Below are 23497 nucleotides of genomic sequence, written 5' to 3'. Positions count from 1 at the left end.
CCTATTCACTATGTTGTTTGAGGAGGTGTCTAGCTCTCCCTCCGTGGGCCTTAGACTTGGGAGGAGGTTATGTTTTGAGTTACCTTTTCTAGGCTGCTGGTCTTGTTTGGCACTCACATGGCCTGTGTGGCTTTAACATTCCAGCCAAAGAGACTGCTTTTAGCCACTTTGCTTCCAGCCAACATGAACAGTCATTGCGTTCACAGGACAAGTGTAGCAAAAAAGCCACATACAAGTGGCTAGCTCCTGAAAGTCACTGTTGAGCAAAAATATCAAAGAAGTGTGCCTGGGTTTTGCCACTGAAGGCAGCACTAAGCCACAGAGGAAAACAGGAAGTGATACAATCAGTTCAGCCTAAGGCACTTATTATGGGGAAGAGGGGATGTGTCTTTGCTGACATCAGACTTGAGGTTTAGGTTTATGCCAGCTTCTGTTTGTGGTCATTTCTGACTCCATCATTCACACTTTTTTTTTTTTTTTTTTTTGAGATGGGGGTCTCACTATGTTGTCCAGGCTAGTCTTGAACTCCTGGCCTCAAGTGATCCTCCCATCTCAGCCTCCCAAGTAGCTGGGATTACAGGTCATCATTTATAATTTATCCAGTCTATCATTGAATCCCTTCCTGTAAATGGTCCCCCCCACCCCATACCACCACTTGGGACAATGGGCTTCATTGGTTCTTGGATAGTTTCAAGATGTAGGAATAATAATTATAGCTATTGTTATAGAGATCTTATTGCTCACGAACGCTAGGCTGCACACTTGACATATACAATCACATTTATTTAATCTCCACATATACCATGGGATGGATACAAGTGTCTCTGTTTTTACAGACAAAGAGACAAAGATTTAAATAAACTTGCCCAAGGTCATAGAGATGATAGAGCTGGTGTTTGAACCTAGGTCTGGCTTTTGCCCCACTCCACACCACTCCCAGAGCCAGTCCTTGGTGGCCATTGGTGTTGGCTCATTTGGCCCAGTCATGTCTAGAAAAGTGCTTGAGATATTGCACTTGGATCAAATCCTAACACTTCTCTATAGTTTCGCTCGAAATTCCAGTGCTTCAGCCACCACCTTGGCTCAGGCCCTCACTGACGTGCCTGGGCTGTTTTAATACTTTTCAAATGCTGGCGTGCCGTCAGTCTTTCCTATTTTAACTCATTATGCACACCGTTGTCAAAACAATCTTCCTAAGCACATCTCTGTTCTAGACCATAACAGTCACATTCAATAGGATACTTAAGTGGCTTTCAACTTGTTAAGGCTTTCATGGTCACCATGTAATTTTATCTTCACTTTTTGTTGTTGTTTGTTCTTACAAATGAAGAATCTGAGACTGATCCAGATGTAGACTTGTCCGAGGGCAAAGAGTGAGAGATTAGTGATCTGGAACTCAGTTTTAGACCTTCTGACTTCAAATCCAATAATCTTAGTAGTCTTTACGTGGCGTTCTGGTGCCTCAAAATGTTGATACAGTGCTGAGAACCAGCACCTGAGACCTCCTATCGCCTCACGCTGTGATTTGCAAGACCCGTCTCTGCATGTCTCATCACCCATTTAGAGCTACCACCTTTGCAAGACCTGGCCTCTGTCATTCATCTCCCAAAAGAAGCACGTCCCAATTCTCTGTACAGCTCCTAAGGTGCTAAATGAGTTAGCAAGCGTAGAGTCATGGGCACGGTGCTTTCAGTAAGTGTTAGCTGTCGTTATAACCCATCTCCCACCTCACTCAGATGCTTCCACTCTGATCTTTACAACCCATAAACTCCCTGGCCATTCCCTCATAAAGAATCTCCATTCTCTTCCACTGATCTCGCCTGATTAGCCCTAATCCTGGGTAAACCCGATTGCCCGCTTGGTCAGGACCAAGAAGACTAGACTACTGCAGGAGAAACTCGCAACTGTGTTGACTGAGCCACTTCCAAGTGACAGCCACAGAGGCCAAACTGCCACATGGCATTGCCAAGTGCCGCAAGTATATTCCATAGTGGCTTTACCTCCCCGCTTCTGAGAGATCTATTTCATGCCTTTGCTCTCCTAACATCTCCAAGTTCTCTGGAGACTGGACTCCATACTTCATAGAGAAAATATTCAAAATCAAAGGAGATCTACCTTTTCATTCCACCTCAAGTCCATAAACCCGGCTGCGTGTGTACCTACACGTCCTGCTGTCCGCGGGCCACAGTGGATGGGGCGTCCCTGTTCCTATCTAGGACGACCTCTCCAATACTGTCTTGGGCAACAACTCCTCTTGTTTTTTCAAGAGTTCCAGTCTTACAATGACCTATTCTTCTACATCATCCAGGTCTCCTTATAGATTGGAACCTTCTCCTTAGCCCAAAAAATGCTGTAATTTTCTATTTTTTTAAAAAAAAACTAACACAAACAAACTAAGCCAAACTGGTAAAACTTCCCCCTGGATTTCTCACCCAGTAACAGGCTCCATCCCACTTCTCTGTCCCCATCCCATCAAGACATCACTTTCTCATCTCCCCATTGTCTTCTCCTCAGCCCACTCCAATGGGCCTGTGTTCGCATCACTGCACTCAAGTGGCCCTTATCAGGGGCTCGCAGACCTAGGACAGTGGCCAATTCTTCATCCTCATTTTACTTGTTTTCTCAGCAGCATCTGGCTCTTTCTTGAAAGACTTCTCAATTTTCCCCCCAGCTCTCTGGCTGTTTGTCTTCCCCGGGGATCTGTCCTTTTCTCTGTGTTCTTTTAGTACATGAGCTCACACTGTTCTGTGGCTGCAAATATCCTTTTTACGCTGACGATTCTCAAATGTTTATCTCTAGCTGGAGTCTCTTCCCTGAACTCCAGACTCACATATGCAGCTATCTCCTCAGCTCTCTATCTAGATGTCTAATAAGTATCTTCAGCTTACGTAACCAAAACTTCCCACCCCAAATCTTTTCTTATGAACCCTTCCTATGGCAGTAAATGGTGTATCAGGCCAAAATCCTCAAGTCATTCTTGATTTCTTTCTTTCCTTCATGGACTGTGTCCAGGTCTCCGTAAGCCCTGTTGGCTCCACCACTGAACTATGTCCTCACTCTGTCTGCTTCTCATCACCTCCTTGCCACTGCTCACATCCCAGCCACCATCATCTCTCACCCCAAGAGAGGAACTGGTCCCCTACACTCTGGTATCCACACCACAGCCTGAGGGATCTTTCCAAATACATGAATCACATCATGCCACCCCCTCCATGATTCCCATTACTCTTTGAATGAAATCCAAATTCCTTACCATGACCAGAATGTTCTGCACAATCTGGATGCTTCTTCCCCCATGATGTCATCTCCTTCTACCCAACCCATTCTCCACACCCAAGCACATTGGCCTTTTGTCCCTGGAACATCCCCAAGCTTTCTCCTGTCTCACAGCCTTTACATGTGCTGTTGTTTCTGCTTGAAGACTCTCCTCCCACATGTCCATGTGGCTGATACATTGTCTCTCTTGCTCTGTTCGAGTACTAATGGCAGGGCTTGATGACAGGCCATCTGCCTGTTTTGTTCGCTGCTGTATGCCCAGAATTTTGAACAGTCTATGGAATAGAGTATTTGTTGAATAAATACTTACAGCCCGACTCTCTCTTCTAAACCCTTCATTGGCTCCCTAGGAGGGACGTTCTGCTTCAGCTGGGCATTCGAGGACCACAACAATGAAGCCACCCCGCCTCTCAAACTTTATTTCCTTCTTCTGTTTTAAGCCAACTGTCTTCCAGGGTGAGAATGTTTTGCCTTTGCTCAGTCTGTTTCCTCCACCTGTGCTGTCCTCACCGTAACACTCCTCTTGTTTCAACTCCACACTTTTATCCAAGCTCAGCTGAAGAACCATCTGGACTGAAGCTCTCCTGGATCACACGGGCCACGGCAGTCTCTCTCTACTCCAAATTCCTGTTGTCTTTATATCTGCTCCTTTCACAAAACACTGTACTGCATTGTTGATGCCTTTCTTGTGTCTGTCCTAACTAAACCATGAGGACCCCAAAACAGAGAATTGGTTATAAACTGTTTTAAATCCCCAGCACCTTCGTAGAGTGATTCATGCATCACAGGTAGGCATTCTATGGTCATTAAAGAATAAAATGCATGTTCTAATGTTTCAATCTAGTAGTATGATAACACTATTAGTAGCCATTTATTTACTGCCTATTGGGTTCCAGACACTGTGCAAAGTGTTTTTAACATCTAGTTCATCTTTCCTTAGAGGAGGGCACTTGACCAACATGATTTTGTCATTACTTTTTATTAATCTTACAGGGACCTCCAGTCCATATTTCTGTGCTGTAGCCTCAAAAGTTCTGTTTCCCAATAGTTTCTTATTCCAATTATATTCTATATTTTAAAACTCAGGAAGAGAAGTACAAGAATTGAATAAAATGCCATATATAAAGTGCTTAGCACTGGAGTTAGCGTGTATTGGGAAATCAATAATGAAAGCTATAATTTACAAGTTCTTCTCAAATGAATTCTGCCTAGTTAGCATGGTGCAGTGCACATTTGTCATTTGTAACCTTTATTGACAATGTGTGCTTTTCTGTGTGCTGAGAACTTTTTATACTCTCAGTCCTATCGGAGAAAACAAGGGAACACAAGGTTCTAGCCGGCCTTTCTCTGAGCTGGCGTCTACTTGGGAGTCAAGACTGATAGCCACGGAATAGGGATGATAAGGGGTAGAACTTTACCAAGTGCTAACTGGGGTCATAATAATGGTAACATTTCAGTATTTTATGGAGCTGATACATATTATTTTATTTGCTCCTCTCAACCTTGCAAAGTCAGCGTTATTATCCTCACTCTACAGATAAAGGAACTATTAATAAAGCCCTGAGAAGCTGATTCTCCTTTCATGAGTGAGAGAGCCTAGGTTCAAGTTCATAATTCTTCAGGTTCAGTGCTCTTGGCAGTACAGTTTTCATTCATTCATTCACTTATCTGGTCATGCATTTAGCAACTATTTGTTTGGTACCAACTTTGTGCCATGCACTGTGCTAGGTGCTCGGGATACAAGACAATAAGATACCACCACTGTCCTCTGGGCCTAGAACAGAGAGAAAGAGGCAGAAACAGTATGTATTAAAGAAATTCACAAAAGAGATTCCTAAGGGCTGGTTCGAGAAACGCTGTCACAGTGAGCCAGAGCCTTACCCCATCATTCATTTGTTCAGCCATTCAACAAATATTTACTGCCCTGTCACTTTACTAGGTGACAGGCAATGTGCTAGGTGCTAAGACTAACATGATGAAAAAGGAATTATAGCGTGAGGGCAGAGGAGCTGGAAACAGGTACAGGCAGTTCAATGGGTCTAACATTAAACTCATGATCTTCCTTTTCAAAACTGTCCTTGATTCTGCATGCCATTTACAAGTCCTGAAATCATCCCAGACACTGAAGGTGGAACTCAGGAGTGTTTCTCTGTGCCTCTCTTTTGCTCATCCACCTGCAGCCAACTCCTGGCTAAGTCCTTTCAAGCTCACGTCCTAAGCTTCTTCGTGGAGAGAACTCCATTCCCACCACTGCTGCCTAGCTCAGGTCCTCGTCATCTTTTGCCCAGTTTGCCATGCAGTGTCCCAAGTGGTCTTTCTGCCTCTGCCTTATGCCAGACCCAGAGGTGACAGCGTGCAGTGCTGAAGGCCATGACCTTTGGAGATAGCAAGATTGGTTCAAACCACAATCTGTCATTTGTGTAGCAGAATGATCTAGGGCAAGTTACTTAAGGTCTCTACATCTCAATTTCTTTATCTTCAATATGGGAATAATAAAATCCCCTTCATTCAGTTGTGAAGATTAATGGGACGATGTATGAAAAGTACTTAGCATGGTAGCTGTTAAATCATAAGCTATCATTAAGTTGAAGTCGTAATTGTTCTTGTTATAATAGACTTTTTACACGTATCATGATGAATCTACTCCCCCAACCCTGGAGGTTTTCATTATCTCCATTTCACAACTAAAAGTGTTACTTGCTCAAAGTCATTTAACCAGAAAGCAGCAAAGTTAGGGTTTAAATTCACAGCCCCAAACACGATTACAGCACTTATCACGTTGTGTGCAAAGTATTTACTTGTGTACCCAGCTCTTCTCTGGCATGGGAAGCTCCCTGAGGGCAAAAACCTCGTCATATTCATATTTTACTTAGGAAAAGTTTAAGAAAGAATGAACAAATAGCTATGTATTCTGCCAAGGCAGACTGATGTCCGTGAGATGCCAGTCCTGGAAGGGGAGAGAAGTGGCTGGTGTGGCCACTGGGGCAAAGGACCAAGAGCTATCACCGAGGCTCCTGTCACTCACTCATTGCTTCTATCTGCACGTGGACGAGGTTCTCGATGTCCTCCTGCAGCGTCTGATGGGGCTTCAGGGGGATGGGCAGGTAGCCATAGTGCTCTTTGTTGCAGAGGTGCATCTGGATGCCTGAGGACCCAACAGAGGGACAAAGTCAACCCATCAGAAAACACACTGCTTAGTGGCAGCTGCGGGAAGGGAGACCAGACTGCGGCCAATGCTGAGTTTGACACAAGTGAAACGCGCGGTTGTTTCAGGTATGTCGATAGACCTCAAAAATGTTCCTTTATTAAAAAAGTCAACCACAGCATTGGGGACTAATAAAAACACTGAGCCATTCTTCAGCCCAGCGGAAATTGATTTTTTTCTCTCTGAAGAAAAAGCAAACTCATGGCCTGGAGTGAACACTGAAGGCATGAAGGGATCAAAACGGAGGCAAGGAATTCCCATTCCGGAGAGCAGAATGGAACACTGTAATCCGCCTACAGGAAATCACGAAAAAATGAGGACTGAAATCCACATTTGATATGAAAGCAAACAGGAAAATTCTGTAAGGCTGACAGATCAGCAAAGCTAAATCTAGGCATACATGGAAGAAAAAATGAAAAAACAAAGGAAATTTAAAATTTTCCATAATTCTCCTTAGTTTTATTTCTTCCCTCAGCAGGCATGGATTTGGAGTCGACCAACAGACAAGAAACTTCCCAAATCAGTTCAGACAGGGACAAAGGACAGTCTGCATCTCCAGTCCTGTTAAGAACCTGCAGTGTGACAATAGTGGCACCATCTTGTACGCAGCCCTGGTCCTCACAGACCCGGCTGGCGAACGCTGAGGGTTATAAGACATCTGTGTTTGATCAGAGTGCTAGAATCACAGAAATCAAGGTGGTCTCACATAGATTCAGCAACTGACAGTCTTGACTAATGAAAAGATGGCTTAGTTGAAAGGATGAGTCTGCCAAGCACTGGTCCATGTGTCCAAGTCTCTGATTTGTTAATTGCTATAATGATCAGTGTTTTCCTGAGAGAGAATTTACCTGCATACTGACTTCTCTATTTTGTGCAGAAGAAATTTCCTCCAGTCAGCTGCATCACCTGCCAAGTCAGGTGAAGCTGTCTCATGGTATTAACAGAGAAGAATGGGCAAAGAAAAGAGCCTTTATTCCCCAGTTTTACTGACTCTGGCTTGCATCAAGGCTGGGCCACTAAGCACTGTCTCTTCTCCTGCCTTCACCATGTGAACTCACTAGCTCTGCTGTTGGCCCACACCAATGCTTCTGGGAAACTTCAAAGAAAAATGCACCTTCTTGCAAAGTCATGATGAATTCAGGAAAAAGATTTAATATTGAGGTGTACCTCTACCCTAAATCAGCAAAAACATTTTACCATTTAACTTTTCAAAGCTTCCGTAAAAAGGAGGTATGATACCTAGCCAAGCTATCCATCAAGTGGGAAGGTACAAAGAAGGCATTTCAGACATGCAATAAAATATTTAATTCCCATCACACTTTCTCAGAAAGTGACTGGATGATGTGGAAGAAGGAGGAGGAGAAAAAGGAGGAGGAGGAGGAAAAGGAGGAAATTACAACCCACGAGAAAGACTTGGGACACAAACAGGAGAGTCAACGCGTGAGAGAAGAGAAGTGAGTTCCAGCTTGAGAGCTGCAGCACCGCTCAGATGAGAGGATGTCAGAAGGCTCCAGGAGGGACATCGTCACAAATATGGAAAAAAGGACATCGATGAACTGAACATTTTGAGAGGAGTTTGAGAAAATTAGTGATTAGTTTTGGATTGTATTAGTAATAAAAAAATGAAGCAAAAAAAAGTCAATTATTAAGTTAGATAAAGGAAAACTATCCACAGTCTCTAACCGGCTGAGTTTGGAATTAGGTTCGCCTGGCCTTGGATCTATCTTAAACCGCCCTGAGAGAATGGGGTGATGAGAAGGATGTGTTTGCACGCAGCGGGCAAAAGGTGGAGAGAGAGCTGACTCCTCACCTTCTGGTTGGGAGTCAATAGGCAATGCCTAGAGAGAGAGAAGCCAGAGGTTCAAGAAGGAAAATACAGCATGCTAGTTAGAAACAGGGATGTAAATATCATCCTAATATCATCATTTAAAAGAGGTAAAAGTGCTCATCTTCTGGAAGAGAGAAATGATGCAGGGGTGATGTGCAGGGGACTGCTCAATTCTTAACCTTGGGGAACTATTTTGTGCATGCACAAGTTCATAAAAATAAAATAAAATTAAAAAGAAATGTGTTACTATTTAGATAAAGTCTATGAAGGCAGCTGGCCCTCTCAGGGAAAGCTGCTACTGGAGAAAATAATTTTCTTTTTGAAAAAGAAAAGTGAATTATACTATACTTTGAAGGACTTTGTTTTTCTTATAAAGATTTCAGATATTATCTTGTACTCACATAGTACCTTAACAATGCAGATTGATACAACTATCTCTATCCTTGATGATGAACAATCAGACTTAGAGAGGCTGTGACTTGTCCGAGGTCACACAGTAAGTCATTAGTGCCAAATCTTTGTCCCCAAAGGGCCAATGCCAAGTGCTTTCTACCCACTCCAGCTTTAGAGGCTTGGTTCCGGGGCCATTACCCACTAGAGATTGCCATCCCGACACACGAAGGGCAACTTTGATCACTACCAGCAACTGCAGGAGGCAGACACGCTGGCCCATCACCCACTGCACTTGCCTCTTCCGACTCACTTGTCTTTCTGACATTGGAAGATGACTGGCTGGCGCCGGGGATGGTTCCTGTGGCCATGATATAGAATCCAGATCCCTGGCCACAGTGGGAGGTGGACTCTTGACCCTGGCCTCATAGCCACAGAGACTCGCCTGGTACCGTGTGCTGTCTCCTTGGGCTGGACGGGCAGCCAGGGCCAGCTCACCTGCACACCTGGCTTACTCCTCTCGCTCCTCGCCCACGGTGGCAGTGGCTAAAGTCTGAGGCGGAGGTTTAGGACTACGGGTTGTGGTTAGATGGCCCTGCCTGGGACATGTAGACCCTTTATTTCTTTTTGGACAAATTAAAGAATTATGCTCCAATGGATGATACACAGCTACGGAGCTTCAGAAGAGTGAGAACAAAAGAACACAGATCATCCTTCATCAGGACTCTTCCAGGGAGAGGGGACGTGTTCTGCTTTGGACAGGAGAAAGGAAGGGAGAGACTCGGGACACAGCATGGACTGTACGTGTGACTCCCAGGCTCATCCATGTTTTTCTCCCAAATACTTACAGATAACTAAAATGCTACTTTAGAACCTGCAATTATCAGGAAATATCTTTCATTTCCCCAACATGACAGTGAATCTTTCCTGCCTCGACTCCCGCCCTGTCCACACTCTGGACCCCCAATCTGCCCTCAGCTGTCACTGCGTTGTGACTATTGCTTATGTTTTCACATGTACAAACCTTAACTCCCAACTGACCCAGAGCCTAACACGATGCTAGGCGCCAAAGTGAAGCCTTGAGGATTGATCCTCTCCTTCCTTTTCTACCTCTCTTCTCCCTACAGGAGTCACCAAACAGCTTTGGGCCTCTGTACCTGCTCTCAATGTTCTGCAAAGGCCTCTGGGAAGTCAGAGCAATAATGCACAAAGTCCTGGTGAATGGGCCAATCACAAGGCAGAGCTGAAAAATTCCTGCCCAACCTGGGCCGCTCTTCCAGCCCAGACATCCAGGTATTGGTTTCAAAAATATATCATAATAATTTAGTGCACAGGGTCACAATAGTGCTTTGTGCAATGACTATATAAAAGGACTCTGTTAGGCAATGACCATTTTGTAATTGTTAATAGCTCACTTTCTTGGAATATCCTTACTTCAAGCTCTGAAGCAAAGGCACTGGCACAACTTGAAGGAATGACAAGGCCCTGACTCTGCTTCCCATCCTGGAAGAGTCAGAGCAAATCACGGACCAAGCTGAAAGCAGCAGTTTCCATTAACGTTGACACAAGAGCCTTCATGAAAACTTTCAATCCACCCGAGGATTGCTTTTGCCTGACACGAGGCCTAGAAAATGCCTACACTTGGCCAAAGGATCTAAATTGCTCCAGCAGCCAGGGGGGAAATATCAACCTTACACATTTCTATCCAATATTCACATTCCTACCAAATCTAGACTGAGGAATGAGACACCTATGGCTTTAAGGACAGTCTGACGTGTGAGCTGTAGTTGAACTTGTGTTAACACTCTCATTCGCCAGCAACTCGCTCAGCTGCCTGGGATCCTTCATGATCTCTGTCACCCTAAGGCACACGGGCACAGAGAGCTTATTCACCATCTTCTTGCATCGTAACCTATCATTGCTAGTGGTTAAGTCGCACGTTTCTGGCACATTGATAACGGGACCTAATTTCCATCAGGAAGGTCTAAATTATCCTAATAAAGCTTTGCTTTAGTAATGCCACGTGTCTTCCTGTTAAACTGCTGTGCCCTCTGACAGCACGTGTGGGGTGAAATGAGAGAAATAACTTTCCTTCCTGTAGAATTGTCTTTTGCAAAAAGCCGACAGGCCCCACTGGAAATGCTTTCCCGGTGGTTCAGTCTGGCTTTGCCTCTCCCTCCACAGGGACTGAGGCGAGACTGCTGGTGCCTCCCAAGACCTGTTCTTTCCTTCTAGAGTGAGGAAACCGGGGCCCACGCCTGCATAAAGGCGATGCACTATGCCTCCCTTACAGCTAGGTCTTGTTCTGTGACTAAGCTCTGGCTGATGGGATGCGTATGGAAGTGCTGTGCTCGTCTTCCTGATTGTACCCTTCAAGGGACAGAGAGTGTCCTCCCCTCTGTTTCTGTCTTGACGGCTGGAATGCATCCATGGTAGTGAGACTTCCTGGATTCTACAGTTAAGAGCCATACCTCAAGGAGGGTGGAGAAGTGATATGGAAGGAGCCTGGGTCTCTGAAAACTTTGTAGAACAGAGCCACCATAGCAGCTCAGATGTTTTTGGGTTTTTTTTTTTTTTTTGAGACCGAGTCTCACTCTGTTGCCCAGGCTAGAGTGCCGTGGCATTAGCCTAGCTCACAGCAACCTCAAACTCCTGGGCTCAAGCAATCCTCCTGCCTCAGCCTCCCGAGTAGCTGGGACTACAGGCATGCACCACCATGCCTGGCTAATTTTTTCTATATATTTTTAGTTGTCCAGCTAATTTCTTTTCATTTTTTTAGTAGAGACGGGGTCTCGCTCTTGCTCAGGCTGGTCTCGAACTCCTGAGCTCAAATGATCCACCCGCCTCAGCCTCCCAGAGTGCTAGGACTATAGGCGTGAGCCACCGCACCTGACCAGCTCAGACTTTTTTTGAAAAGAAATAAACTTCCATTTTTTAAGCCTGGGATCTTTGCCCATGTTGTTTTGGGCCTCTGTGCCCGTTTCCTAATTAACAAAGGGACTCCTGTAAGAAACAACAACTCTGTAGTAGCACCACAGAGAACCAATCAACTTCCCTGACTCCCAGCACCACTACCACTGTCTCCCCCATAAGTCTGCCCCCCAAAATAGAGCGGGTTCCTGAGTAGGGGCTAGTCCTGGCTTTTGGTCAGGGACAGCAACATAGACGGTGTTAGTATGATTACTGCAGATAATTAACTGCCTTTAACACTACCTGAAAAGGAAGCGCTTTTTACTGAAGTGGGAGGGTTTTTTTAAATAAGATGCACAAAACAAAGGAAGTAGTCATTTGCCATGTTTCCATGGTAGCCATACAACCAAACCTAAATGGTACCTGCTTGCCTGCTGGAGAAGGCAAAGACGATAATGTCATCAAAGGTCCAGGCGTAGTCCTGGTGTGGAGGGTAGAACGTCAGCTTGTCGGAAGCTTCCTTCCTGAGGTCAATTAGGAAGGTGGAGTGGACCATGGGGACGGGGAAGCAGCCCAGCCTCTTCCACTCTCTAATCTGAGGGTAGTCTGGGGTCCGCTTATAGAAGCCCTGTAAAACAGCAAACAGAGGGGCTGTGTTCTCTGAGCTGAAGGTTTCGTCTTCCCAGTCATCTGCTAGGTGAACTCCAAGTTATCACCAGCTAAATGGAAGCCCCCAAACAAAGTCCCCTTCACTCCTCTTATCTTGGCTTAAGAATCTCCAGGGAAGCTCAAGAAATGCTATCTACATATAAAACAATGCTAAAGCAGTCACGTTATCAGAAATAATTTTGATTTCAGCATGTCCTTTAATATAATAATTTCATAAAAGTGTATTTTATGTTGACCTATGATTGAATATGAAGTGCAAGTATGCAGAGATGGTACAGCAGAGCAGTTAAGAGTGAAGGTTCTGGTGTCGAACTCCCTGAGTTCAAATCCCACCTTAGCCACTTATGTCTGTAGGTATTGGTCAGGGGACTCAACCTTGCCGTGCCTGTTTCCTCATCTCTAAATCAAGGGTGATGGCACTACCTACTCCATGGAGTTGTCTGCAAACATTAAGTAAGGTAATACCAGAAAAGTGCTTCGGATAGCGTCTGGGACTAAGAAAGCATTAACAATTTTTGGCTAGTATTAAAATGACATTACGCTATGGCTAATATTTTTAATTCGACATGCATTACTTAGACATAAAAATGAGGGTCTTCTGTCCGTGCAGTTACTTATTCAATATTCTGGTGGGGTTGCAGCTGCTCCATACTTTTTGGGAATTCACCTTTTGAAACTTCCTTCTGCACAAACACACAGGACAACCAATCCCCTTCACTTTGTGGTTCTAAACAACTTCGGCATCGCCCAGCTTGTTTTCCCTCCACGCTCAACTGTTCATTAGACAAGAACCTGCTGAGTCCCTACTATTCTTTGGCTGCTGTGTTAAATGCTGGAGACGTATCAGTAAATAAGCCCGAGTCAGAGTCCTCATGGAGTGTAGAGTCCAGGAGAGAAACTTACACTTCAGTGGCATCACTTATAACTTGACTATGTCTAAAGCTCAAATCCATTCTAGAAAAGATGAAGATGGAACTCAACAAAACACACTTGTGGAAGCTCTGAAAGGCATTTTGAAAAATGTCCTAGGTGAGGGCAGCACTCTGGAGGGCACAGTATTCACGGAATGCAGAGGCGCTTAGGTGCCCATCAGTCAGTGGCATTAACGTATGGTCACTTTCCTGTTGTGACGTCAGCACCCACACATCAGGCACTGCGGCCTCGTCTCCTCCTCTGACAATCCCTTCCAGGCCTAGAAGAGTGTTCTAGCTGAGCTAACCCTAAAACTGACCACATGATACGGTAGAAAAATCACAAATTAAGACTTAGAAGACGTGAATCTTAGAGTCACCTTAACCCCCTTCTAGCTGTTTGATCTTAGCCCATACTTAACCTCTTGGAGCCTGAGTTCCTTCTCCTGGAAAATGGAATAAGAGCCGCTAAGTCTACCTCACGGGCCTACAGAACGAATCACAAGTGATAAGGTCAATGAAGATATTTTGGGGACTGTAATTTATTATATGCAATATTATTATTACTCTAATTTTTATTGGCCTTTAACTTAAGGACTGTTTAAGATACTTTATGGGTTCTCCTAACACTTCAGCTTATGAGCAGTCTTCGAGGGATGTAGGGAACACTTCTAAGGAACAGTTTTAAAGGGCTGCCTAAGGACTCGTGTCAAATATAAAGTTCTGCACTACTTAGGAACAACATTCTCAAAATGAGAAGCTTTGAAAATTCATGATGATGATGAATCATTGAATATCCTGGCGGGGGAGGGGGGAGCGGGTGGTGAGAAGGAAGGAAGCGGAGAAAAAAGAGAGAGAGAAAGAGAATTAACGTGTCTCCTGCAGAGGCAATGGGCGCCTCTCCTTTTCCACATAAACTGAATTTTGTTGGTAATGATTCCTGCTCATTGGCCAGACAACACCAAGGTCACTTTGTTTTGGATGTGTTTAAAGCTTGCCTTGAGCTTATGAAGTCATCGGCCAGTTCTGTTCCATCCTAGTAGAAGCCTAACTGGGATGGTAGAAAGCCAAAAACAGACGGGAGGAAAATTAGAATTGCCCAAGTTGCTCAGAATTTAGTTTTACTGTGCAAAATAAGTGAGCAAATTTCTCCCATTTGCCTTTTTTTCCCCCTGAAACAGAGTTTTGCTCATCCTAGCTCACTGCAACCTCAAACTCCTGGGCTCAAGCAATCCTCCTGCCTCAGTCTCCCAAGTAGCTGGGACTACAGGTGTGCACCCCATGCCCGGCTAATTTTTCTATTTTTTTGTAGAGACAGGGTCTCCCTTTTGTTCAGGCTGTTCTCAAACTCTTGACCTCAAGTGATCCTCCTGCCTTGGCCTCCCAGAGAGCTAGAATTACAGGTATGGGCCACTGCGCCTGGCCTATTTGCTTTTTAATAATCAAAGCAAATGAGGAGATAATAGAAACTTGGAGGCTGCAGTCACCAGGATAAGCCACCCTTGTTGCTGGTGTCAAAGCCTCGCTCATTAAACACAACCCTTGAGTGACTCTGCCACGTGAAACACTGCAGATTATTAACTGAGAATGTATGAGTTTAAACTAACCTAATACAACATTTTCTCCCAAGGAGAAATGGCCTTTATAAACATGAACTTATTGCCTTCCTAAAAGAGATACAGATAAGAGCATGTATTCAAAATCTCTTGGAACTAGGAGAAAGAATTACAACAAAAGAGGAATACTTCAACTAGGGGTGTATTGGAGCCACAAATTGTCAAATTTTCAGGAATTTTGCAAGCCAGCCGACATATTGGTAGCTTGAAATCTATAAAAACAAAAATCACGTTAATTCCCACCACTCTAACACCATCTCAGATAACAGCTTTGCCTATTTTTAATAATTATATCATCAAGTTACTATACTGCAGTTTACTTAACTTTTCCTTCAGCTTAACAACATTAAAGTTGTTTGCATGATGTGAGTATTTATGCTATAAAAATCAGCCAATGCTACCAACCAGCGTTTTCCCACCAGAGAGCCAGTTATTAAATATTTATCAGCACACCACTGGCCTCATTCTGTATCCTAAACCAAACCAAATATAAAAGAGACTCAAAATTTAGCACTTCAGTCATAAGAACACATCGAACATACTGTTTTTATCTCAGCACATCTTTATCCTACATTGATATATATTACATTGATTGGTTTAATTAATCTCTCTAATTTCTTAAGAATAAAAAATATAACCAGCCATAAGTGTTCACTGTAACAAACCTCTAGACTTTGAAAATTTTTACTATGGAAAAGAGAATGATGGAAATTCAAAATCTGTTTTTAATTTGAATTTTGTAAAAGTCAGGTACCATGGCAGTTTTAATTATTAGAACTCTTTGGAAATAAATTTGGCAACATATATCAAAGTTCATCAAAATATTTATACTCTTTGATTCAGTAACTTCACTTAACCTAAGGAAATAATATTAGGTGATACAGAAAAATTTATATTAATCATGATGGTAATTATAATAGTTAAAATTTGCAAACAACTTAAATGTTGTTCAAACTAAGAGAAAGTTAAGTAAATTGCAGTATAGCCACCTAATGACAATGTAGTTACTAAAAATATGCAAGCTTCTGTCTATGCGTGGTGTGACAATGGTGGGGATTAACTATTTTGATTTTTTATTTTGTTGTTTTTATTTTTTTTTACTTTTTTCCATTTCTAAGTTTTTCTATACTGTTCATATATTAGTTTTGTAATTACAGAAAAAATTAATTTTTATTTTTTAAAAATCCCTGAATCAAGCAGGGGGGTGGGGAATACAAATCCCAGCATGCTTCATTGGTTAATTTGAGGTTTCTAAGGCTAAGCTCTTGGGAATATTTTCTTCATAGTTAATTAACACAGAAGAGCCCAAATGAGTTGTAGCATTGGACCCGAGTTCACTGCCTTTCCTGAAAGTGTTTGCTTTAGTAACACAATGACATGCATCGTGCATGTTTCAAAGGGGGAAATGAGAAAAAGATAAATGGGGGGACAGCTGACCCAGTGCTGCCCTGTTAAAACTTAGAGCCTTAATGCATTAACCCAATGACTTGCCTGAGGTGTGATTCCGCACCAGAAATTAGAGTACAGGCCCCGAGACTCCAGCATGGGGGCCACAATGGTTTTGTTTTCTGCAATCATTAGATTGAGGGTCTGTGGATTAGTCAGGAAATTGTCGACATCTATGAACTAGAAAAAGAAAAGGATAATGTCAGGTGAAAAGGTATTTTTCAGCAATGGGTTCAGGAATAACTCAGTACTTCTGAAGGATCACAGAAACTTGCTCCCGAAATACGGAAAATAGTCATCTATGTCCTCCTCATTGAAAGCCATTGCAGCTGGCTGGCTTTCATTCAGTCGACATACATGTGGCCTCACTCTCACACGTTCAGCTCTGCATAAAGCACCACACAATAAATTGGTGTTGCCATACGGAGCACAAACTCAACCAGGACCCAACCTGCACCGTGGTTAGTGGAGTAAGCACAAGATATTAATAGCTCCAAAGTCCTTAAAAATTCATTCAAAAACACATATTGAGTGCCCACTGCAGGTACAGATGGGCAGACCTATTTAGGTTTTCTACATTAATGCCAGAATGGCCCACAACAGATCCATTGCTATTTTAATGTCATAAGTAGAATTTTTGTTTAAAATACACTATATCGGCCCATGCTAACCAGTGAAGCTACTTTCCATTCTTAGCAAAAATCCATGTTAACAGTGATTCATTTACAAAGACAGTGTAACAACAGATTCTAGCATGTAAAAGAAATAATCACACTGAACTGTTCACTTAAAAATGGCTAAATTCATAGATTTTATGTTATGCATATTTTATCACAATAAAAATATCAGAAGTGTTTATTCTTATAATAGTCAATCTGTTTACCAAAAATTTTGTGGTTCAGCATTTGTATACTTCGATGACAGCTACACAATGTTAAATATTGTCAGTACAATTTGAAAATGTCTATGAAATTATTTGTGTTGCAAGTGTGAGCGATAAATTATTGAGCTGACTGTTGTTGTGGTTGAGGGGCTGGGGATGGACATAGGTCAAAAATATTCTCTTTAGCAAGCAGAGTCTAGTGACAGCAGATGTCCATATATGTCATGAAATGATATTGACTTTGCCTCAAATCGGTGTTATTTACAGTGTCATACTGGAAAATGACTGTCAAAAGAATCAAATGGATTGGGGGGACCAGAGATGGAAAACTTGATTCCTACAAACTTGTGAAGGAAAATCTGTCAATTTTCAAAAGGGTAAACGGGACATAGCTCCTTGCTGCTTGGGAAGCTGTCTCCTTTCCAGTTGAGAGAGGGTTATGGAGGACAAGGATAGAGAATAACACCGATTCTTAATCATCAAGTGCAGCTGTTTTTCTGGACCACTCTCAAAGTTCTAAGGAGAGTGATGGAACCTCTTCATGGAGAGAAGTTTTCCATGGGAGCCCCACATAACCGGAAGCAATCAGGAAGCCAAAAAAGAGGTATCATTCCTCAAAACACTCAGGAGCAAAAGGGGACAGTTTCAGAGCTGTTCACCTGAATCTGCTTTTTATATAATTATTTTCTTATATAGCCCTAAAATTTTTCCAAAAAGTTATTAGGACAATTTATATTCCTTTACCTACAGAATTTCTCATGAACTAAAGAGATTCAGTTTCTTACACCTGTTCTGTATCAGAGACCAAATATGTCAGGAGCTTCTTCACTCACTGAAAATGCACGTCAGAAGTGGGTCTGAGATGAAATCCAGGTATCCCAATATTAAATTACCAGAATTTTCCCTTGAGCCTTTATTAGAAAGTAGGGGAGGTGGTACCTAAGCAAGAGGTTGTTTCGATTACTCCTATGGCCCTGGTTTTTGGACAACTGATTTGGACACATTCTAGATCACAGCGATTAAAACATCAAACATCTGTTTTTACCAGAATGTAGTCCGACCATTTTTCCCTCGCAGTTCGAAGGGCTGCTTGTCGTAGTTTCATCACGTGGGCAAACCGGGAGCTTGGCCAGTGCTTTGGTCCAATTTCATCAGGATAAGATCTAAAAGAAGAATAATAACAAAAACTTATAATTATTGAGTGCCTACACATACCAAGCTCTGCCCTAAATATTTATATATACTAATTCATTTAATCCTCCATCACCCTAGGAAGTAGATACTATTAATATTGTTAATAGTATCATCATGCCTATATTACAGATAAGGAAACTGAAGCAACAAGAGATTGCATAACTTGCTGTTTACTGTACATAAGAATCTCTATATGAAATATTTCAGTGGGTTCTAACAAGAGTCCTATGAGGTAAGTACTACTGTTCTTCCCGTTTCACAGATGTGGATATTGATGTAGAGCAGTTAAGTCATTTGCTCAATGTTACACAGTTAATGAAAGGCACAATCAAGATTTAAATCCAGGTCGTCTAGCCTGAAAGCTCATGTTTCCAGACACTTTTTTATATATCCAGACACTATTTTATGTATAAATATTTAATATTTATATTAAATAAATTTGGGAAGGTTGAAGTGTAAAAGTATGAGTTTCCTAGGTAAAACAAAGCTTTAATTTACTTAGTGGCATCTCAGTAAATGATTCCATACAGCCTGACACATTGATCTATGCCAGGTAAAGTGAGATCATGGAGCAGGTATATAGTATCATTGGAATCTCTAACAGCATTCACAGAACAGCCGGGCCAAGACGCTTACATGGCCACACAGGCAAGTGGGCTGGCATATTCTCTGAAACCCTTTTGAAAACTCCCAACTAGTGTGGACATCGATGCTGTCAAAGTGGCCCAAACTGGCCACCACTTCAAGTTCTTGTAGCTGCACTGGCAGTACATCCACATTAGTGAATGAAAAATCACAAAAACCATGCCTGCCCTAATACTTTCCACACTGACCTTGGCATATAATATATTTAGTCAAAACATGGCTACAGAGAACATTACTAGGTTGCAAGGTAGGCTCACAGAAGTCTTTCTGTGCCATTTAAATTAAGCCAAATTCCATTATAAGGCCCTCCAAAGGAGTGTTTGAAAATTTTATAGAGTTCAAACTTCATTGTTAAATTTTGCTTGATATATAGACCATATGCTTGGATTTGAGAAATATATAACATACATTAATTATATTACATATTTATATACTCATTTAAAATATAAATATATATACACAATTATTACATAGAGAGGGATTAGAAGAACAGAAATTTGTTCTATAATGGCATTTATTATTATAATACAAATTTGGCTTTCAATAAATGACTTACCCTGTGCAGAAATTTAGGCAACTCATTCATTCATTATCTACAATTCCTTAAGGTGGAATTGTAACAGCCATGGGAACATTTACAATAGTAAGCTTTAAATACATTTATTCTTGTTCTTACTCATTTATTCGTCCAGCAAGTATTAATATAGTGTCTGCCAAGAGTGCAGCACAGGGGAAAATAAAAGTATTTGTATACTTTAACCCCTGCCAAAGAACCTACAATGTGTTTAGAAAAAAATACATAAATTGCATAGTTAATTAACAACGTTGGTTAAGTGTACCATTGTGCAGAAAAGGATGATGTAGAAAATAAGGAATACAATTGTTGAGAGAAAAGTAGATCTTTATACCTGGAATGATTAAGAATAGCTTTCCGTAGTAGGCACAGTTTAGGATAAGAGTTGTTTACAAAGAAGAAAAGGACCTTTCAGGACCTGCACAAGCAACAGCTTGAGGTTTGGAAATAAATGCATAAAGCATATTTTCTTTTGGGAAAAAACAGGACATATGAATGCTAAGTTTATGGAATCTTTTAAATATCAGTCTCAGGTATTTGAACTTTGTTCTGTAGATACTGAAGAGCAATTGGAGTCCTTTTAATAAAGAAATGAAACTACCTCATTTGTATTTTAGGTAGACTGATTTGACACTATGGTATGTAGAATGACTTGGAGACAGAAGCAACTAAGAAATTGCTATGGTTAAGGTTGGGAATAACCTAAATGTCCATCAGTAGGGGACAGATTAAATAATTATGGTACATCCATACATTGGATACTATGTAGATAAAAAGAATGAAGCTCCTTCACTATTGCTGTGGAATGATTACCAAGATATAAGTGAAAAAGCAAGGTCTATGTAGAAAGTACACAAATTTTTCACTATGCTCCCTCAAGTATAAAAGGTTTATACTTAAAATATGAATACATAAGATCAATATTTAAAAATATATACTATTGTGGCAATTTATTTATGAATTTATGAAAACCTGAACTTGGCTGGAAGCTGTAGGAGTAAAGAGAAAGAGGGAACTATGAAGATCTGTTAAAGGAAGAAATAGCAGGTGTCTGGAACTCAGGTACAGAGATAAAAGACAATGAAAAGTCACAGGTGTCTCCAAGATTAGAAGCCCAAATGGCTGGAGAGCTGGTTAAGGAAGAAGGTAAATAATGAGTTTATAAAATGTATTCTTGTTACTCACTCTGGCTTATCCATGGGCCTCCACTCCACGTAGTGATAGAGTCTCTGCACATTTTTCAGCCACTCCCTGAGTATTTCTGTTGTGTTATCCACATTGTGATCGGTGGCTGCCCTGCATGAGAGCAAGAACAACACAGTTTAGTTATGTCATCCAAACAAAGAGAAGGAAATCCAAAAACTCCCAGACTAACTGAAAAAAGAATGGCCAGTTCTGGGAAAAAAAATGTATATATGAAAATAATTCCTTCATGGTCCAAACTAGACAATGAGTTTCTGAAGTAAGATCATCTTTGTGTCATTAGACCCTTAAACAGGGCCAGTTGTAGAATCCATAAATGGTTGTATTAATAAATAAATACATGAAAACACTAAAACCATATCAGCATAAAATGAATTAACCGAGAGTCAATCACTCTTTTAGGAATTTTCTATTTGTTTTAATTTTTAGTTATCCAAGATGTAAACTCTCCCTTTTAACTTCACTAATAATTACCCTCAATTTAAGTAATAATTCATTTTCATTTTCATTTCAAGTCAATTTTTAGGTCACAGTAAAATATCTAGTCAGTGCTGTGCTTTAATCATTGTGAAACCACGATAATAATTCCCAATATAAAACTTGAACTCTTCACCTGTCTATTTTGGATTAACTTTACCATCACTTAAACAAAATAGAGTATATTCAAAAGCTTTCAAACAATGTACAAAAAACTTGTTTCTGTTCTACCTTGGAAGTTTAACAAACAGAGCCACCTAATTCAATTATTAAAACAAAAATATTTTCAAATTGTTTCAGAAAGCAAAATCTAACTCTATGCTGTATATGAGATACACATGTAAAACAGTGTTATTCGGAACACCTAAAAATGAAGAGGTATACCAAATTACAAACAAAAAAAAAAAAGGGGGAAAGGAAGCAGGAGTTGTAATCCTGACACCAAATAAAGTAGAGTTCAGGCCAAAAAATATTAAGCATGACTAAGAAGATGACTTTATATTAAATAACACTAAGGATGCAATTCACATCAAAGATATACTAATTGTGAATATCTATACACTTTCATTGCATTTTCATATAGTACAAGGTTTGGCAAATTTTTTCTTTAAGGGCCAGATAGTAAATATTTTAGCTTTGCAGGCCATATACTCTTTTGCACCTACTTAACTCTGCCATTATTGTGACAAAGCAGCCATAAACAATATGCAAATGATGAACATTGCTGTGTCCCAGTAAAACTTTATTTATAAAACAGGCAGCTGGTCTGCAAGCTGTAGTTTGCTGATCCCTAATATAGTAGAAAGTATAGAAATCCCAAAGAAAAAAAAACAAGAATAATAAAAGATGTTAACATATCATTTTCAGTTGAGGACAGCATAAGTGGAGGGGGGGAATGAATATATGGAAGATCTATACAGCACAATAAAAGAGAGTATACATTCTTTTCAAGGGCACATGGAACATTTACTAACATTGACTAATAATTACATTATTAAAAAAGCTTCAATAAAATTGAGATCATATAAACAACATTCTCTGATCACAATGCAACAAAACCAGAAATTAATAATAAAATTAAATCCAAAAAATTCCATTAAAAATTCTCTTATAAAATTGTTTTATTTAAATACAACTATTGAAAGAAAGAAGAAATATAAACCAATTTCAGAATTTCTAAAAATTAATAATGAAAACACTATATATCATAATTTTGGAACACAAAGCAACAATCAGAGAAAAATTCAGTTTTATATACTTAGATCAATAAAAGTAAATGAGTTAAATTCCTACTCAGAAAGCCAGAAAAAGTGCAACCAAGCAAACAAATATAAAGAAATCAATAATAAAGATAAAGGGAGAAAGTCATGAGGTATAAAAAAGAAAAATAGTAGAACTCTAAACAAACTAAAATGCTGCTTCTTTGAGAAAAAAATCAACAAAAGACAAGCACTAGTTAACTTACTAAAGACAACTCAAATATAAAAAATAAGAAATGACAAGAGTGGTCAGTAATATGATTGATTTGAAAGAAAATTTTTAAAAACTCGTAAGCAACTACTTTGTACAATTCAATGATAAATTTGAAAACTAGATGTAATGAAAGATTTTCTAGAAAAATGCATGTTAGCAAAATTGACTCCAGTAGAGATATAAAGCTTAAATGAATAATTTCTATGAAAGAAATAAAGAGAAAAAAGAAAACGCTAGGCCCAGATGGTTTCATAGGGAAATTCTACCAAATCTTATACTAGATATTTCTAATGCTATATAGCTTGTTTTCTAGAATGTAGACAAAAAAGAAAATTCTAAGTTCTCCTAATAATGCAAGTATAATATCGATTCTACATCTGATGAAGATACAGGTGCACACACATACACAAAAAACTACAGACCAATATTTTTTAATGAATATGCTGCAAAAATCCCAAATAAAGTATTAACAAACAAAATCTAACATCCTATTAGGAAAATATTGCATGGCCTAAGGTTGTTCAATATAAGAAAATTCATTAATACAATTTATAATATTAATAGACCTGAAGAAAAATCATGATTATCTATGTAAACGTATAAAAGGTCTTTAACAAAACTGAACATCTATTCCTGATTTTTTAAAACCACATAGAATAAAATTCAAACAGATACGTCTTTACAGAAGAATGACAGCTAATAAGTGTATAATGAATGATAGGATTATAAAAATCACTATTTTACAATCACCAATACAATAATTGATTCAGGCAAATTTATCAATGGATGTTAAACCA

General features: G+C 40.4%; 1 protein-coding gene across 1 annotated transcript in view; it reads right to left on the bottom strand.

Moving 5' to 3' along the window:
- COLGALT2 (collagen beta(1-O)galactosyltransferase 2) overlaps positions 1-23497 on the bottom strand; it is an 89570-nt gene that overhangs the window by 22346 nt on the left and 43727 nt on the right. Inside the window, exons 2-6 of the mRNA XM_069459736.1 lie at positions 20733-20843; positions 18180-18297; positions 16297-16431; positions 12033-12237; positions 6302-6421 (exon numbers count right to left, since the gene is read on the bottom strand). Coding sequence (XP_069315837.1) covers positions 6302-6421; positions 12033-12237; positions 16297-16431; positions 18180-18297; positions 20733-20843 — 689 coding nt within the window. The remainder of the gene's footprint in view (positions 1-6301; positions 6422-12032; positions 12238-16296; positions 16432-18179; positions 18298-20732; positions 20844-23497) is intronic.

Source organism: Eulemur rufifrons, chromosome 27 (genome assembly GCF_041146395.1).
Source record: "Eulemur rufifrons isolate Redbay chromosome 27, OSU_ERuf_1, whole genome shotgun sequence".
In the NCBI taxonomy this organism is placed as follows: Eukaryota; Metazoa; Chordata; class Mammalia; order Primates; family Lemuridae; genus Eulemur; species Eulemur rufifrons.
Note: the sequence above shows the minus strand (reverse complement) of the source record. Positions and strands in the feature narration are given on the sequence as shown.